Source organism: Habropoda laboriosa, unplaced genomic scaffold, assembly GCF_001263275.1.
Source record: "Habropoda laboriosa isolate 0110345459 unplaced genomic scaffold, ASM126327v1 scaffold102, whole genome shotgun sequence".
NCBI lineage: Eukaryota > Metazoa > Arthropoda > Insecta > Hymenoptera > Apidae > Habropoda > Habropoda laboriosa.
The window spans coordinates 1,672,824-1,692,209 of NW_017100262.1; the positions used below are offsets into that span (position 1 = coordinate 1,672,824).

At 42.6% G+C, this 19,386-nt stretch overlaps 1 protein-coding gene across 1 annotated transcript in view; it reads right to left on the reverse strand.

The window, feature by feature from the left end:
• Window positions 1–4,153: 4,153 nt before the first annotated feature.
• Window positions 4,154–19,386, reverse strand: part of LOC108572850 (bromodomain-containing protein 7) — a 173,356-nt gene continuing 158,123 nt past the window's right edge. Inside the window, exon 5 of the mRNA XM_017935168.1 lies at window positions 4,154–4,597. Within this exon, the coding sequence (XP_017790657.1) occupies window positions 4,154–4,597 (444 nt within the window). The remainder of the gene's footprint in view (window positions 4,598–19,386) is intronic.

Genomic DNA, 19,386 nt, shown 5'->3' on the forward strand with positions numbered 1-19,386 from the left:
TCAGAAATTTGAGAGTTTGGGAATTCAGAAATTTGAAAATTCGTGAGATTAGAAATTTGAGAATTTAGGAAACTTAGAAATTTAAAAATCTGGGAGTTTGAGAACTCGAGAAATTCGAAATTTGTAAATTTGGGAGTTGAACAGTTCGACATTCAACCATTCAATTCTTCTTTCTCGATCCACACAATTCAGCGAAATTTCCATCGAACAACCGTGCTACAAAGGACACTTAACTTGCGTTACAAGCTTTTTTGCATGAATCTACAGAGCAGTACGTCTATAAAAAGGCCGTTTGCTTCCACCGTTCGTAGAAAGTTTCCGCAATTTAACGTCGCTGGAACGAACACTGTTGTCACTGGACTTGTTAACTTTTGTAATTAAAAAATATGTCACCAGAACATTTGCATCAAACAACCAAGACAGTTTACATAAAATAAAGCTTCCACTGACCTCCCTAACTCTCTCTCTCTCTTTTTTATTCTACACTTTTTCCCCCCCATCCAATCTTTAAATTCTCGAGTCCAAATTTGCATTTCTCCGGGTTTCAAACTTTCCGAGAATAGATTTTCCCAGATTTCTTCTTTTTTCGATCGCGAATTCACTGTGTTCGACGCGAGAGCTTCTTTCAGGTCGACGAGAAAGAAGAAAAGAGACACTGATATCGCGTATTCAAGGTGAATTTATTTAACCACTTCAACGAGCCAGGCCGTTTAAAAGCGAGACACGTGGCGAGCCACTTTCGATGTAAAAACACGTTTCCCGCATTGACGTAACACGTCCAGGCTTTTCTTCTCCGTTCTAAAGCGGTGTACGCGTTTCTGAAAAAAGAAAAAAAGAAAAAAAGAGGTTTCTACCTCCTTTGCCGCTTTTATTCGTCGTCGTAACGTTTACACGGTTACCCGTTTCCAGTGCACAGATCGATTCTCGAATATTCTCTTCTACAGTCGAGGCTGGAAATGTAGACGAAATGTTCTCGACGCATTAATGTTCCTTCGAAGAAAATCTCTCGAATTCGGGAGAAGAGTATTTTTTTAAATGAATTTGGGATTTAAAAATTTGGAAAATTGAGAGTCTGAGAATTTGGGACCTTCAGAGATTGGGAATTTGAGAATTTGGGACTTAGAAATTTGGAAATTTCAGAGTTTGAGAATATTGGAGCTTGAGAGATTGCGAATTCGAGAATTTGGGACTTAGAAATTTGAAAAGTTGAGAGTTTGCGAATTTGGGACTTTGAGAGATTGGGAATTTGAGAATTTGGGACTTAGAAATTTGGAAATTTCAGAGTTTAAGAATACTGGACCTTGAGAGTTTGGGAATTCGAGCATTTAGGACTTAGAAGTTTAGAAATTTCAGAGTTTGAGAATTTGGGACCTTGACAGATTGGGAGTTCGAGAATTTGGGTACATAGAAATTTGAAAATGTCAGAATTTGAGATTTTGGGACTTTGAGGGATTGAGAATTTGGGAACTTACAAATTTGGAAACTTGAAAGATTGAAAATTTGGGAATTTGGGGCCTCTAGAGGTTAACAGTTTGAGAATTTGGGACCTCCAGAGATCAGAGAGAAGAGAACAATCTCCCCTTCCACCTTATAAATTAAAAAAAAATTCCGAACCTACTTTTTCAAAATAAAATCCCCAAAAAACTCAGTTCACACCAGCATCCACTCACAACTCACTCCAACCAAGCAACAAATCGCTACTTCAAAGTCCAAACTCTCAAGCACAATGCTCAACAACTTCACTACACAGATCTGTCCTTAAAACTCCTAAAAAAAAATACAATTCAAAGATAAAAGCGAAAGAGAAGAAAGAGGATGGTGAAAAGAAGAACGGAGAGATGGAGCTTCAATTACGTTGTTCGAAAGGCCACGACAGGTCTGTCGCGAGATATTTAATTAATCCGTCCTCTTGTCGCTTTCTTAAGGGGATGGTCTCTCGACTTGGCGAGACGGAAGTTGAAACGGGGCCGCGCAACAAGCCCCGGGAGACTTCGGGCAAACGGAAACCATGGTGGAAGGGTATTCAGGAAAATCGTCGGAAGTATTAAGGGGTGAGTTGGTGGGGGGAGAGAGAAAACGCAAAAGATTCGAAAGGTAGAGAGGGGAGAGTGTAGTAAAATAAAGTAGCTAGTGGTGACACGGTTGATATCGAACGACGACCCGTACGTAGGCTGTGAGAGTAGATTGAAAGGAATTTAATTCACGAGTCCGTCTCTTCGATTCGGCTTGATCCGCCTCAGCCCTCTCTCTCTCTCTCTCTCTTCACTTCACATTCGTCTCTCTACCTTTTTCGTTTCTCCACATTAAACTTTTAAAGGGAGATATCGATCGACTGCACCACAGGAGAATCATAGCTGGCGTTTTGATAATAATAAGATCGCCTCTCTCTCTGTTCCAATGGAAGACGATTCGATGTCGGAGAGATATTGCTGGATGCAATTCTTATTACGATAATTGAAGAATTTAATAGTGCAAGGGTTTGGAGGGGTCGATGGTCTAAGTTTTTGGAGGTCGAAGTGTGTGGGGGGATGGAAAGTTTAATTGTCTGGGGGTTTGAGGGTCCAGTAGTTAAGAAACTTGGGCATATGGGAATTTTAGTGAGTAAAGGTGTAATGTTCAAAGATATAGATGTTTAGAGGTCTGAAGATTTAGAGATACAGGGTCCTTAGGTCCAAATATCCAAAGGTTTATTAGTCAAGGGGTCCAAGAATCCAAAGATCCAAAGTTTATGACTCAAAGGGTCCAAGAATCCAAAGATCCAAAGGTCTGTGCCTACAAGAGTCCAAAAATCCAAAGATCCAAAGGTCTATGATTGAAAAGGTCAAGAATCCAAAGGTCTATGACATAAGGGTCCAAGAATCCAAAGATCCAAAGGTTCACGACTAAAAGGGTCCAAGAATCCAAAGGTCTATGATTGAAAGGGTCAAGAATCCAAAGGTCTATGACATAAGGGTCCAAGAATCCAAAGATCCAAAGGTTCATGACTCAAAGGGTCCAAGAATCCAAAGGTCTATGATTGAAAGGGTCAAAGAATCCAAAGGTCTATGACATAAGGGTCTAAGAATCCAAAGATCCATGACTCAAAGGATCCAAGAATCCAAAGATGAACCTCTGAAGGTTTATAAAATTGAAGATCGAAGGACCTAAGATCTCATAGCTCACGAATCGCAGCACGATATTTATTAAACGAATCCTAGAATTCGATTAGCGCAGTAAAGCCTGTCATTTCATCTCATAATGTAAATGCACTGTGCGTGACGTGGTTCCTTTGGAACGCAGCCGAACGAGAAACGTCGTTCATTGAAAATGCGCTCTGGCTGGAAACTCGATAAGCAACTTTTTCCACAACCCGGGTGCCACTCGTCCCGTGAAAATCTTACGCGGTTCGTGTGTCAAACCATGACGTCTGCCCCGATTCGAAAACGCCCACTCTCTTTCTCTCTATCTCGCGAAAAGACATTTTCGTGTTCGATCCTTTCGTTCTCCTGTCAAAGGACGACGCTTTTATCTCGAGCGGAGGAAAAAAAAACAACGACGACTTTCTAATATCCAATTTGGACAAAAGAAGAGCGGAGAAAATGGAATGTTTCACCGGTATCATTCTCATCGACAACTTGACGTGTTTCCGCGGAAGATTAACGTGCGCGAATCGTTGAAACAACGAGAGAAATTGAACGGAGGGAACGATATGAAAAAAATTCCGGCGTGCGTTGGTTAAATGGCCCAGCTTCTCGTCGCTCTCCCTTTTGTCCCTCGATGTAAAAACATTTATCCCGGGGTGAAGGGAATAACAGGCATTCCACGTGCGCGTGGCACAAAAAGACGAACAAAGAGAGCGAATTGTGTGAAAGGATCGAGTAAAAAATACCGCGGAAAATTTCGACTCGATGGAAGAGGTTTGCTTTTGTTAAAATTCAACGCTTGCGGTGAAAAACGATGCGTCGGAAATTGGTATTTCGCGGCCAATCGCTGAATACGTGTGGTCGGAAGTGAAAGTAACAAAAATTAGATTTTTTGGGAGTGAGAGGATTTTGGAATCCGAGAGAGCAATGGGTCCAAGAATCCGAATATTCGAGAGTCCAAAGGACACAGTCTGAGGGCCCAAAGACCTAAGGATCCAGGGTCCTAAAGTTCAAGGATTCGAGTTCAGGATCTAGAGTCCAAAGATCCAAGGATTCAAGTCCAGAATCCAGAGTCTAAAGATCCCAGGATCCAGAGTCCATAGATCCCAGAATCCAAAGATCCCAGGATCCAGAGTCCAAAGATCCCAGGATCCAGAGTCCAAAGATCCCAGGATCCAGAGTCCAAAAGTCGCAGAATCCAGAGTCCAAAGATCGCAGAATCCAGAGTCCAAAGATCGCAGAATCCAGAGTCCAAAGATCCCAGGATCCAGAGTCCAAAGATCCCAGGATCCAGAGTCCAAAGATCCCAGGGTCCAGAGTCCGAAGGTCCAAGGATCCACGTCCAGGACTTCCACGTCCACGTCCAAAGATTCGAGGACCCAATCAAGAAAGGAGTCCAAGAATCCAAAGATCAAAGAGTCCAAAGGCCCAAGTATCCAACATTTCAAGAATCCAAGTGTCCAAGGACGAAAAATCTAAAGGATTAGCAGCTTCAACAATCCAGAAATCTCATTTTCACGGGTACAAATTTTCTACGACCATATTCAACTGTTGAATCAGCAAGAAAATAAACCGAGCGTGTGCACAGCATGCGTGCACGAGCGTGCCTCTTCGTGCAAATAAACAGCAGCGTTGCTCGTTGCGCCATCGATATTCATATCCGAGCGCGAAGCATCAATAATTTCGGAAATACTGCATGTCTCACGCTCGCGGGATCTCTCGACATGCAAATTACACCCGGGAATCACGTGCCTCTCGTTGATTTATTCATTGTCCCGTTCGTCGTGTGTCGCGTATATCCTCCCCTTCTTTCTTTTCTCAACCGAATAATTTCCATTTTTATCTATAAATCAACAACCCCTCGCGCGAAATATTTCTCTAATACGAAACGATATTCTCCCTTTTTTTTTTACCCAACAGACAATTCGACGATTTCATTCAAGCGCTATATTAACCCTTTCGATCCTCTATCGTCTCTTTGCTGAAAAACATAGTACGACTATATGGAACGCGTGCATTTAGGCTAGTAATACTTTTGTTCGCTTATACAGGGTGCTCACTCTAACTTTTCACGCAATTTTTCACTCATTTACACTTCAATAAAGAATAAATATTAACCAAAACTTATCTGTTTTAAGTGGACAACATATAACGATAATAAAAATTTCGAAAATTTAATTAGTTGGTAAATTTAGTTCGATTAAATTTCAAAAATTTAATCGGCAGATATTTTCATAGTGAATGCAAGGACACTTTACATTTTTTAAACCAAACCATACAATTTCTTTCCATCGTACTATAGAAAACATTAAAACCAATTCAGAAAGCACTCTACATTGTAACTTATGAACACCCCGTATATTTAACTATTTAATTCAACGCACAAGCATAAATAAAACAATGTAACTGATATTACCGTGTAAAAGAGTGTATCTACTTAATTAAATTTCATTATTCGAGTACTATATACCGGGTGACTCTAATCGTCCACACAACCAAACGACTCAAAATACGTCACTTAACCTCCAAAATGTTGTCTCAATCGACGTATATACTTCCAGCCCAAACCAACGACCAACTAAATTCGCCGTTCAGGCCATTGTTCTCCTTCATCGCAGAAAACAGACGTCAAAGGAATAGAAAATAAACGTCGACTTCTTTTTCCCCCACTGTTTTACGAGCCCTTCTCCATTACGGTCGCGGATTATGTTACGATCCGGTGTCGCGCAATAAAACCACTCGATGGCCCGTTACCGTTTCGCGCCAACCCATAAACCCATGGGGGTGCGCCGCGTGCGCTGTCACGCGGGACAATTCACCCTTGACCCAGTCTCGCCCGCGATCCGGACACACCAGGGTGAAATAACTCGTGGGAAAATGGCGGGAAATTCGATTCGAACAGACAGGTGAACGTTATCCTATAATCGATCAACCTTCCACCCCTCCAGAGATCGAACAAGATTAATCAAGGAACCCTCGCTCTTTCTCACCCTCGTCCATTCAATTTCGCGTTTTTCGTCGATAATTACGTAAACTCGCCCTTCTGGGCTGGGGAAAAGAGGGAGGCAGTTTACGTAACGCTGTACTCGCGATCGTTAACGCGGCCGAGCGAACGCAAGGACTGGGGACAGGAGGACTTTAAGTGGGGTGAAGAAGTGTATTGTAAGAGTAAAGAATTACAGGCGTGGAGAGGGAGGCAGTTTACGTAACGCTGTACTCGCGATCGTTAACGCGGCCGAGCGAACGCAAGGACTGTGACGGGGACAGGAGGACTTTAAGTGGGGTGAAGAAGTGTATTGTAAGAGTAAAGAATTACAGGCGTGTAAGAAATGCGAGATTTCGGTGGCGAAGTGGTGGCCCGGACTTTGTCACCCAGGAAGAGAAAGCGCGAGGGTACCTGAGGGTACCATAAACTAAGCCCTTTCCCCGGAAAGTCGAACGAGGGGGCTCCAACGGGACACAATAAATCTGAGTGTGAATTATTTACTCCTTTAATATTTGCCAATTTAGAAAGCTAGAATTAAAATTAATTATTCCATTAGGACCACAATTTGACTCCTTTCTCCCAAATCAAGGGGTCAAAGGTGATACCACGCATTTCCAAGGATTCCACTCTCGATTTTACGATCGAAGAAGATGAAGAACATCCTTAATGAAACCGTGGCGTATTAAACACACCCGATTGCTCCAATCTCCCCCTGAAAAATTTCCTTCTCCCTCTGGAGAACGTTCCAGCTGTTTTACCGCCCGCGCCGTAAAAATTCGCGGAAAAATTCCCCGAAGAAAGATTTCGTTATATCGCCCGCATAAAGCAGAGCCGGTTTTCGCGGATGAAATCGAAGCTCCTCGAGGAATTACGAGAGATCGTCGGAGCGTGGTTCTCGTTCGATCGTAATCACGTGGGACAAAGGAAACAAAGAAGAGAGAGAGAGAGATGAGCGTGGAGGATTCGTTTCGTTCAGCGGCGCATCCAAAGGTCCAATCACAGTTTCAAAAAACCAACAAACGACGAACGTGACGTAGTCGTAAATCGGTCGGACGATCGAGGCACACGCCACTTTCCACGAAAAGATCGTCGCGATCACCGGCACCGAATCGCTCTGGCAATTACTCAGGGATTGGCCGGCGTGTTTTTCACCTGAGCACTCTCCAGAAACGATTGCTTTCCAGTTGAATGTCGTCTCCTGCTGTTTGGCTGTTTGTTCAACGAGAATACAGGGTTTGTTTTTCAGGTTCTTCTCGTTTTTTCCCTTTTTTTCGGGGAGGAAATCGATCAGAAGGTTGGTGTTTCTGACGAGAATACGCGTCTGCTTGTCGCCCGCGTATGTCCTTACGACCGTTTAAGGTTATAAGGATATTAGGGGGTGCGCGGTAATGATGTTTAATCGTGAAGGAAATAATTCGTTTTATACTATTTAATGAAGCAGTTGAATGATGGATTAGTGGTGTGGATGATGTGCGTTGAACTAGAGATTACGATGTTTCTCTTTGATGTCTGGTGATGGACTGACTCCCTCACGAATTTCTGCGTCGAAGGAAATTCGTGAGCCGGTCTTGTCACCTGATTGGTAAGTATTTTTTTGCCAATCAGGTGATAGATCCACCGACACCCACCTATTCCGGGTAGGAAAGAGGTGGTGTCAGTGGAGGTGGAAGACGTTATATGTGAAATTTGGCAAGGTGGTGGAATTTCCGCCAGGCTTGGATCCTGCGGCCTGACCTGGTCGACGGTCACTGGGCCCGGTCTCGACGACCCTTTGGAAATTCACATTTATGGCACATGCAATTAGTCGTTGAGGACGAAGAAACTGGAAGAAACACAATTGCAGGATAAAAATAAATCGACTTTCAAAAAACGACTTTACTGGCTTGCGTGTCATAAACGTGTTCGCAACTTGCACTTCGGAGGTTGTCCCTTGTACAAATTGCTAGCCACCCGTGCTATTCAAGACGGTCAAATCATGACAAAGGGAAGGCTAAGGTCCCGTGGGTATGCCACGGAACAGTTGGAGAAAAGGCGTGTCGTACCGTGCTGGTCTGCATTGTCGGTTAGAATTGCTTCGAGATTAGGTCCTCACTGGTGGTTCATTGGGAGAATTAGGGGTGGAATTTTTGGATGGATTCTATTGTTCCAAAGTTGCACTCTTCAGGGATAACAGCAGATATACACAAATTTCTGATTCTTTTTCAGAATATTTGTGACAGAGGAAGATAAGGAAAATTTAAGTGCATGAGGAATTAGATCAATTTTGTAGGAACCTAGGGAAAAATATTGAGGGACCCAACGGGCATCGAACCTAACCTAACCTAACCTAACTTTCGGCTTAGCACGTCGAGGCTTTGCGCGCTACGCCAACCATTCTTTTACCACTTATTTTTATTTATTAACATGAGTGTACAGTATTACATTATATTTGTAATGTGACGGGAGGGGGGGCTATGCTACGCTTCCTATCCTGGGATATCTGACGTGTTGGGGTTGGGTGATTTCTTCGACCATGGGTTTGGGGGGTTTGATCATGAGGTTTGGTGCATAGGGACAATTTAAAAAAAACCTACAAGCGTGATGGGTGCACGCCAACCATTGTGGGTTTCCTATTTGGGTATGGAGGCCCCGATACTACAATTTGTTCTAACTTCAAAAAAATCTTCCCTGAAGAGATTAAGAATGAGATATATTCTTTCAATTTTTTTCAGGAGATTCGGATGAAAGTTGCAAGAACGTATGCAAATACTGTACCAAAATTTGGTTTCCAGTATGAGTTAGACCTGTTTCGAGAATAAAACAGAAACATTTCAAAGCGAAGAAATAATTTCTAACAAAATCGCTAAAAAAAAAAAAAGAAGAAATATTACACTCCTCTCCTCTTTTCAACTGTAATTACTTTTAATTAGGATTTAGAGAGGTACAAATCCAACGCTTCCTCTCTATCTCCGCTGATAATTCCTCCCGCCTTTATTTCCCCTCCAGCGGAACGCGTAAAAGGAAAAAAAAAAACTTTCAATTATTCCCGTCGGCTGGCGTTAATTTACAAATTCACGACTCGGCGGCGGCGGGGCGGGGGAGGGAGCGGGATAATTTTTACGCGTCGTAAAGCAGCGGCGGCTGAGCGTTGCCTCATAATTCGCGCCGGGAATGGAACGAGGACCGTAAGACGTCGTATTAGTTCTCTGGAAGCTGCGAGAGCGTAAAAATGTAGCCTCCCAAACAGGCCCGGAACCGTAATCTTTTGTTCCGGACGGAGAATAGAGAGGGTAGCGGATAGTTACTCCGTTTAAAAGCTCGCAGACCAAACGCCGCGTTCTCTTAACGAGAGCATGAACGCGACACTTTTTATCAACCCTGTTCGTTAACTTGGACTCTCCTCGTGTTATCACGGTTAGCCGACAGGATCAGACACAAAAGAGAGGTAAATAAAAGAAACGGTGGGTATAATCGGGCGTTAAAAGGGTGTATTTCATTATTCCAGGTCGCGACGACAACGTACGACGTAATAAAGTTTCACGCCAGGAAATCGATTCCGACTCTCCTCTCCTTCCTTCGTGGATGAACGCATTTTTACACTGCCGTGTGTTTTACATCCCCTTTCTCCCTCTACGCTACACCTTTTACACCGGCGAAATATGGTAATTAAACGGTTTAATTAAATTACGAGCAAGCGACTCCGGTGTTGAACGTCCAACGGTATCGTTCGTCGACCGCCACCTGTAATTCGACGGAATTTAATTAAACGTTTAACCGCTCGTAAAGGTTTTAACCGACGTCCGCCTACGACGTGGATGCTTTGTTTCCGCGTGTGTGTGATGCTACGGGATATTCATTCTGTCGGTTCTCTCTCCTAGATAGACTGCTCTCTGTTGGATTATTGAGACGAAGATTCTGTTCTGGTTTTAATACCGTCAAGTGTATATAGTGTGGTACATGAAACGCTGGATTGAAATGTCACCTAATTAAGAACTCTTAGATTTCTCAGAAAGTTAATACGAGAAATCTCAGAATTTTTCAACACGATTAGAAGTCCATTTCATATTAAAACAGGCCTAAATTTGCGTATTTATGGTGGTTGGTTATGGATGGAGGAAAGAGAGAAGATTATATTTATGGAGAACAGAGAAAGAATCATGATACATCCATCTTCTTGGGCCTCCCTAGTGGACTCGTCAAGTAAAGCTACTCAGGAGACCCATTATTAGACTCACGTTAGAAGTTGTATATATACAAACGGTACCCTTAAGCGAGCACTAGCGAGAATGGTCAAGAGACCGTCCCTCTGGTGGCGGAGCGTAGAGGCTACCTCCACAAGCATAATGAAAAAAATTCTAAAATCATTGTCTCGAAGACTGACTGCATTATTTAGTCCATGTAACACAGTAATGAATTGATACAATTCAAAGCTGCACTTATTATCACCATCATGATTATTAAAAAATAAAAAAGTAAAAATCAGATCCCACTATAATACCAATTTCTCACAAACCCACAATCTACTGAATATTAGTCTGCCTAGCACTGTGCTATACTCTATTTAAAATTGCTCCTGCAACACATAGGGTGTCCAAAAAATTCACGAATCCAATGTTACAACTCGTAAGAAAAATACAGCGTAAAGTATAAAGCTAAACGCGAGGAATAAAAGAGACATTCAATTCCCATTTTCCATCTAATTAAAGCAACCTCAACTCCCACACTCCGCGACAAAACACTCGGTCGTTTTTCATCGATAACTCGCTCCTATTTTCCTCTCGTTCTCAACCAGCTTTCCCTATTTGCTTTCATTCTCCGCTCGAAGATACTTCGTTGGCAGAACCCTGTTGTGTTTCCTTCAAAAGCCTCCCATCTTCCCTCCATTTATTCTCCATTCTCTAATTGATCCTCCGCTTCTTTCGCTCTAGCTAGAGCTCTTCGAGTATCTTCGAACGCGTCTTCGAAACACGCTTTTCACGATACCCACTCTGGGTTGCTTTCCCTTAAATTCGATTGATTTCATCCTGCTCGAACCTCTGATCATCCACGAAAACTCGACTCGAGAAACTCTCAAGTGAACGAGTAAATCTTACACAGAGAATCTCTTTTCTTCGAATACAACGTTCACGTTGCTTTTTATAATTTACTGTTACGCAGCAGTTCTTCTTCTTCTTCCTCCTCTTTTTTCAAGTAGATCTGTCGTTGATATCGAAAGGTTCGTTTGAAACAGCAAGAAAGCTCCACCTTCATCTTTCGCCTATAGGGAAGAAGAAAGCGTGGAATTCTGAGGATTTCGGACAAAGGAGTCGGCATTACGAGATCAAAAGAGACGCGAGGACCCAGGGGTTCAACTTCAAAGCTGTTCGTTAGAAGAGAGCTAGGGGAAAAAATCAGCTAGAAGCTTTTCTCTCCAAGACACTGTGTTCCGAGAAACGTGAGCCGTGAAAAGTATCGAATTTTGTTAATTAAAACGTTCCTTTCGTCTTCTTCTCTCTTCGATAGATCTTAACTTCTCGTGTTTTGTGCTTTCTTCAGCTGTAATCCTTCCGAGTTTTTTTCGTTATCGACGGAGTTTCGAGATCCGTCAAAGGGAATTAAACTTACAGATTGCATCGTTTCCAAGTTCATCCAGAGGAATGGTGAATCTTCGATCTATATTCGATTTCTAAAGCCGTGGACAAACGAGGCAACCTGGTTCCCCTCTAACGAACTGTGGAACTTGGGACTTTCCGGGGGAAGTTGGAATATCCGAGTAATTCGGAGTTTCGAAAACGTTTCGCGATATGTCGAGTTTGCGGAGATGAATTTTTTTGGAGTTCTTCCGTGTGTTTTTCAAATGGTAGAATTGTTGGATTAAACTTTGAGTCGAGATCTAGAAAACTGGGTGAAAAGTGCGTGGAGAGCAACGAGAACTAAAATTTTCAAAGGAACAAGAAATTTTCCCTGAAAAACTATCAAACTTCGAAATATTGTAACTTTGTGAAAAAAAATCGTAGGATAATTTACCTGGTGTCGTTTTAAAGAGCGAAGCCTCTACTTTAACCTCCCTAAGTTGATTTTCCTCGAAGACACTTTTCCACTATGAAGCGGGGCAAGGAAGTGAAGATAGTTCTTTCTCAAAAATTTCACAAATGCAAACGACTGTACACAGTTCAAAAATTTTTTTCTCCCCTCAAATCTCCAGGAATTCGAAGACCGAGCCCTCTCCTTTACAGCCACCCCTTAAAAGTCAACCTACGATTTTTTCTCTCCGTCTTACCACGCTCTAAACGAAAACCGTGCCGGTGACATTAGAACAATCCAAAGAACACCTCCAAAAGCATGCACCTCGCGATTCCCAACAAATCCCATCGCACTGTCACCTGCAACACCCACAAACCGACAAATAACAAAGAAAAAGTTCCCTCGGAAAGCCCGTCATTTCACCACCGAACCTCATTTTTCCTCGTCAGTCGTCCTACCCAATCCCGAAAATAATCGCACAAAAGGAATTTCATAGGAATTGCACACTTCCTATGAACACAGAGCACGAGACAATAAGCATTCGCCAGGGGTGGAGGCAAAACGGGGGATGAAAACATGACGGTTCGAGGGAAGAGGAGAGGAGAATGTAGCCGGTGGCAGGTGAAATTTCCCGCAAAACGCACACCTGCGCAGTGCGTGTGTACCTGCTGGCGTGTGTACAGGCTCGGTCAGGTGAGTATTGATCGTGGCGGATGTGCAGGGACGAGCAGGCAAGAACGGACGAATATAAGCGGGCGGCAATGCCCGGGCGGAAGTGAGGCGAGCAGGAAAAAGGAGCGGTGCTCGGTGGCCGCTGGGTTCACGGACAGAAATCGAGGCCACTCGGCCTCCTTGAGCGTTGCTGCTGGAGCAACAGGCGCGTTCAACCCTCCTCCGGATCGGTTCTCCTCCTTCGACCCTTCGTTCGTCCTTGTTCTCGCTCGCGAAGCGGTGAAATATGTGTAACTTCGGGAGGAAAGATTTCGTTCGGAGGAGAAGCGGGAAAGTTAGATTATTTCTCTGGGAGAGAGATAAAGGAGAGATGAGAAGAAGGGAATGGAAGTGACGTAGCAGAAAAGAGTAAAATGGGAAAGCGAGAGGAGAGGCGAGAAGGTCCTGGAAATTTTTTTAATTATTTCGCCGGGGGAGAAGATGGGCGAATGGAAAATGTCGGCGCGAAGAAAAAGAGAGAAATTGGAGGATGCTGGGGAGGAAGGTGAGGAAGTCTTGGTGATATTTTTAATTATTTTTCCTTCTAGAGAAAGGGCGGAGAAAACGAGACGACACGAAGGAAAAGAGAGAAACTACGCGAGGTGAGAAGAAGAGCGAGATACCTTTGATGTAGGTACTTTAAATAATTTCACCTTGCGGAAGAAGCGAGAGAAGAGGAAGCAGGGAGACGACGTGGAAAGAAGGAGAAAAAAATTGGAGGACGAGGGGAAAAATGGTGGGAAGATCTATTGGAAGGCTTTGGCTTGCTCCCTAGGACACATCCGGGGAACGAGGACCGCCGGGAAGCGGATGGCTTCCGCGAAACGTCGCGGAGGATTGTTATGAGTGTTCGAGGGGTGGCTGAACTCGTAACCGGTGGAGAAGAAGTAGGGAAGATGGATGTCTGGACGTCTTTGGGGAAGGGATTCCCCGGCTAAAGTGGAGGCAGCTGGAAAGTTACGCCATTAGGGGTTACTGGTGCTCGTGAAAGAACGATTCTCACGATCCTTCATCCCCTTTTTCGAAGTATACACGACTTTGTATCGTCCGTTACACATTGGAGGAATTTTCTTTCTTTTCTTTTCGAAAGTGGACGCGGCTGACCCTGGACAGGTTAAAATATCTATTTCAAAGTTACGCCGTCGGGAGACATTGAATAAAAGGATCAAGGCTGTCCTACTAATGCGTCGCTGCAACGATTCGGGTCAGCGGCGTTGCTAAGTATAGTCACGGCTGCGGCAAACAGTCTTCGCTCTTTTCATCCAATGACCTATGTCCATTTTGCACTTTATTTGTTTTATACTGCTATTTTTAGCCGTTAACGTTGGTCGAGATTTATTTTGAAAATCTGATTATTCCTACTCTTGGATGATTCAAAAATTTACGTAAATATTTTCCTTTGTATCTTTAGGAATTTAAAAAATAAAATTGACTAGAAGCTTCTTTGCCCTTATTTTTCTTATACAAATAAATATTTTTAGCAAACTCCATTCCTCAAGATTTATTTAGAAAATTTGTTTATTCCTATTATTCTATAATTCAAAAATTCACACAAACATTTTCCTTTGTATCTTTATGAATTAAAAACGAAAAAATTGACAGCTGTCCATTTTGTCTTTACCTATTTATGCAACTATTTTTAGCAAACTCCATTCCTCAAGATTTCTTTAAAAAACTTGTGCATTCCTATTCTTCCATAATTCAAAAATTCACACAAACGTTTCTCTTCGTAAATTTCGCGAATTCGAAAGAAAAAATTGACCGCATGCTATTCCGCCTTTATCTGTTTTATTTAGCTACTTATAAGAAGCACCATTTCTCAAGAGTTCTTTAAGAAACTTGTTTATCCCCGTTCTCCTATGAAACAAAAATTTACATAAACATTCCCCTCCGTATTTCCATGAATTTTTTCCATCAAATTCGTTCCTTTTTGTCGAATTTTCCCCGAGAAGGTAGATCTTCCAAGAAACACATCTCTGTACATGGAGGAATTATTAGAGGAAACTCGATATCAGAGAAGAAGAAGAATATCATCGTTCCCGAAGAACACCAGACGTCCCAGAAACTTCCCCCGAAGACAAAACACTTTGATACAACCACGCAGACGTTCTACGCTCCGTTCTCGACGTATTTTATCCGAATCAGATAGCAATTCCTGCAGGAATTCCAGCTTTTCTTCTCTACGGTGTCTCCATGGAAACGGTGGTTTTTAGGTTAGGTTGAACGAAGGTTAAGAGAGACCGAAGGAATTAATATGTAATTAAGAGTGAACCGGCTGTTCAACGTTCTTCTCATCTGTTGCACCAGATTACTGGCGACGTGAACTGCAGCAACAGGCGATCAGACTGCTTGTCGCGGTTTAGAGGAGATAATGGCGCCTGGTGGAATCCACCATTTTGGCTGCAAATCAATTTCCCCTTAGAAATAGTAATTCAACTTTGAAAGTTTCATTCAAATCAAACGAAAATTCTCTTTTTCCTCTGTAGAAACGCAATTCCATTAAATTTTCCGCAATTCCATTAAATTTCCCGTAATTCAAACAAAAAAACTTTGAAAATTGAATTTCAACCAAACGAAAATTGCATTTTTCTCTGTAGAAACGCAATTCCATTGAAATTCCCGCAATTCCATCAAATTTCCCGCAATTCCACCAAAAAAACTTTGAAAATTCAATTCAAATCAAACGAAAATTGTCTTTTCTCTCTGTAGAAACGCAATTCCATTAAATTTTCCGCAATTCCACCAAAAAAAACCTTTGAAAATTCAATTCAAATCAAACGAAAATTGTCTTTTCTCTCCGTAGAAATGCCATTTCAATAAAATTGCCCGCAATTCCACCAAAAAAAAAAAGAGAAAAAAAGGTGAATCCTCTGTGCAACATTTATCATTCATACCCTATTCCCTCCATAAATCTCTCAAGCTCGAAAACCTCTTTCGGGATAATCGAAAATATCCGAGAAACACCGCGCAATATCCATCATTTCCTCAAGCACGTCTTTCACGCCGATCGAAGTAGCTTTACGAGCCATTAAGCGGCCACTTAAGAGGCATGCTGCGTCGCAGAGAACTTCGGCCATTATTTGGGGGCCTGTACAATCCGTTTCTATTAGAATCTACATTGATGCTCTGTGATTCCAACTATTCCTCAACCCAACCGAATTATCGACTTTCGAACCTCGATTCTCTCATCGAACCTCGAAATATTTCGCCTTCTTCTTCGCGTCGACCAATTAAATCGTTCGTGAAAAACGTGTCATGTGAATACATAATTTTCACGAGGATTTTCTTCGATAATAGTCGTCAAACACACAGAGACACTGTCAAATTTTAATATTACGGCAATGACATGTCGATACACTGTCGACAGAGCGTCGACGATGGCACTAGAGGTCTAAGACACTACACACCAGTGCTTTCAGAACTGGAAAAAGAAGATTATGACTCTAAATGAAAAAGGAAGTTACACAGTTCCATGTAAGAAACTTAAGGCGACCTTGTACTTCGAGTTCCCTACGAAACCAAAAAGTTCTCATCTCAAAGCAGACAAATTCTGTCTAACAGCAATCCTCCCCCAAATCGTCACGTATGCGCGAAAAATCATGCGGCAAGTTAGAGCGAGCATTCGTGCAAGTCTGCGTAGTTCAGCTCGTACGCAGGCTATACTTTACGGTCCTCTGGCCATTATGCGGCTGAAGCTCGGGCAGAGAGAGCCGGCGACCTTGACACGTACACTCGCGACGAGCTATTCCGCGGACCTGCGCGACCCTCCTGAATTATACATGCGGAAACGTGGCTAAAGACTGTGCAGACACATCAGCCCGTACCGGGGAATTAAATCGTTGCCGCGCGGCTGCCGCTCACGATCCGCTAATTGCTTCCCTCGCTGCTGCCTGTAGAGCAAGCCTGCGAATCTTCCACTACGACCTACGGTCTACCCGTGTAATTTTCCTTCCCCAAGATTCCACCTTCGCTCCGTCCTCTGCTCTCCCACGGCGGACCGTGAAATCGAATGCCTTGGAATATTGGAATCCAGCGAATTTTCATTTTCTTTTCTTTTTTTTTTTTTGAGATAGCGATGTGTTTTTAAACGACGTCCTGGGATTTTTGAAATTTCGCCATTTCCCGCGTTTTTGGGTCTCAATATTCGAATCAATTTTTATTTTTTATGCGAGTCTTTGGAGATGCTTAGAATTTTTATTTCATTTTTATACGAGTTTTTGGGGATCCTATGGTGTTACCCAAGTCTGCAAGATTTTAACACATTTCTGAGTGAAAACGAATAGTCAAAGAAGATCGTGTGTCTTCAATTGTAAAGAATCTCCTTCGTTAAATAACGAATCCTTAAAGATCATTTCAGAGCCACTTCGTGCACTCGGTCTTCCTCAACACCTTCACAATCCTGTCCCATTTAATCTTTCAATATTCTCTTAACTCACGAAACAGACTTAATAAAACATACTTGAAATTGCTACGATTATCGCAAGAAATTCGCGATATTTAACTCCCTGTAGCGAACTATCAATATTTGTCCCGTAGAGGCGACAAATTTTTCTTCGTGTTTGCACATAAAATCATGCTCGAATAGGTATACACACGAAGAATATATGTGTAATTTACGTTGGATCGGAAATTACCTGCACTTTACGAGGGTATAGTAGTAGGTTCGTTTAACGGTGTCGTTTATGGCTGAATTATTCACGGCCGGTTGCCTTGGCTGTGCGAAGAAATCAGCTGCGCTTGAAGGTTAGAATTGGCCGTGGAAGGCAATCCTCGTAGAAAATTGTTTGCCAATACCGACCATCAACAACCTGACATCGTGTGAAGCAACCTGTGCCCCCTAGTTTATTCCAACATTATTTCTATATTCGTCGTTCGCCCTTTCTTCTACTGTTTCACTTCTTTTGTCGACTTAATCTAGCGCAACCTGATGGAGTGAAACTTTCGCGAGAGGTGTGTTATCCTTTTTACGTCGTCGGCGTGAAAAATTCTCCAACTATTCTGATATTCCGTGTGCTATATGCGACGCAGCTGGAACGTAACTTTCTTTAATCATTTCTTCGGGGTTTAAGACGGCCGAAAATTAAAAATCTGTTGTTCTCTCTGGCGGAGATTTTTGGAAGAACGCGGGAAGAGTGATTTTTACTTGAATTTGACTGTTCTGCGTTCGAAATAATTTATGAAAAATTGTGAAACTATTGATATTGGTCAACATTTGCGATGCAAATGAAACGTACCTTTTTTTAATAATTTTTCGGGGTTTAAGAGAGGTGAAAATTAAAAATTCGCATTCCCTTTTGCGCAGACACTGATAACTGTTTTATATGGAAAGAATTTCCAAGAAAAACACTCAAAAATTACTCCTACTGATCGCTATTAACGATAAAGGTGGAATACAGTGATATAAATTCCTCTAATAATTTCCCCAGAGTTCAATACAAACGTTGAAAATTAAAAACACCCTACTCCCCTGCGAAAAACTCTTGAAACAACGATTACTGTCAAAATTCGCAACGTACCGTGTTCAATTCTGACACGTTGTCGAGAATCAATTGAAAATTTAGCGACTGTGTGATCGTCTGAACTTTTTTTTGTTCTGCCGGTCTCGTTGGCGCGTTGCCCCGGTCAGCCCTCGCATTTCCCCTTCCAAATATCGTATTTGGGCCCCTTGACGGAGGTGAGTCTTGGGTAGCAGGCCAAGACTCCCACTCACGTTCGGGCCTTGGTCACCGCCCAACGCCAACCACTCACCCTCAAGGAGGGGCTGTTTTGCGTGAAGTACGCGTCACCTGGGCTTATGGAAGAACCCAGGGTAACGGTACCGCTCGCTCGCGAGAACTATTGAGATGCACGAAGAAAACTCGAAATTCTCCGCTTTTATGAGAGGTTCGGAGCCCTCCTGACAATAAGGAATAATATTCAAAAGTATTCAAACCTTAATCTGAAAAATAGCAGAGAGTCGCGTCCTTATCGTAAACCTGGTCTAACTTAAGTATCCTTAACAATAATTAATATCCCATCCACAAGATTCCCTTACAACTTGGACTCGTTCCAGATTCGATCAACGAGATTCATTAAACGGGGGAAAAATTCGTGTTTTCATTGTCACGTTGAAATTCGAACGTTCGGAAATATTAATAGACGGGCAGCAGTCTTGGAAAGTTCCCGGAGAAGTTTAATCGAATTTTAAAGCGACAGAGGAATCCGAAAGTTGGCCGGGGATCTTCATGGGAAAGGGCAACTTTCCTGCAACATATTTTTGTATTCAGAATTCCCACGGGCGAGCCTGTTCGACCGTTTAATAGGCTACAGTGTACCCGCTACACTCCGCGCTCCACTTGTCTGACCATGCGCTCAGCTAATCCACTTACAATTCTTGCATCTCCTAGGGATACCTTTCACCGAGTCTCTCGATTCGTATCTAGGAGTTTCTGCATTGAGGAATTCACGTACAACCGAATTGCGATGAATGTAGCTTCTTTGTGAGGTATTCTGCCAGCTTTTTGCCCCGTGTTTGGTAATTATAATTTGGGATAAGGGTGGATTTGTGAGAAGTTCAGGAGAAATGTTATTCCGTCTGTAAATAAA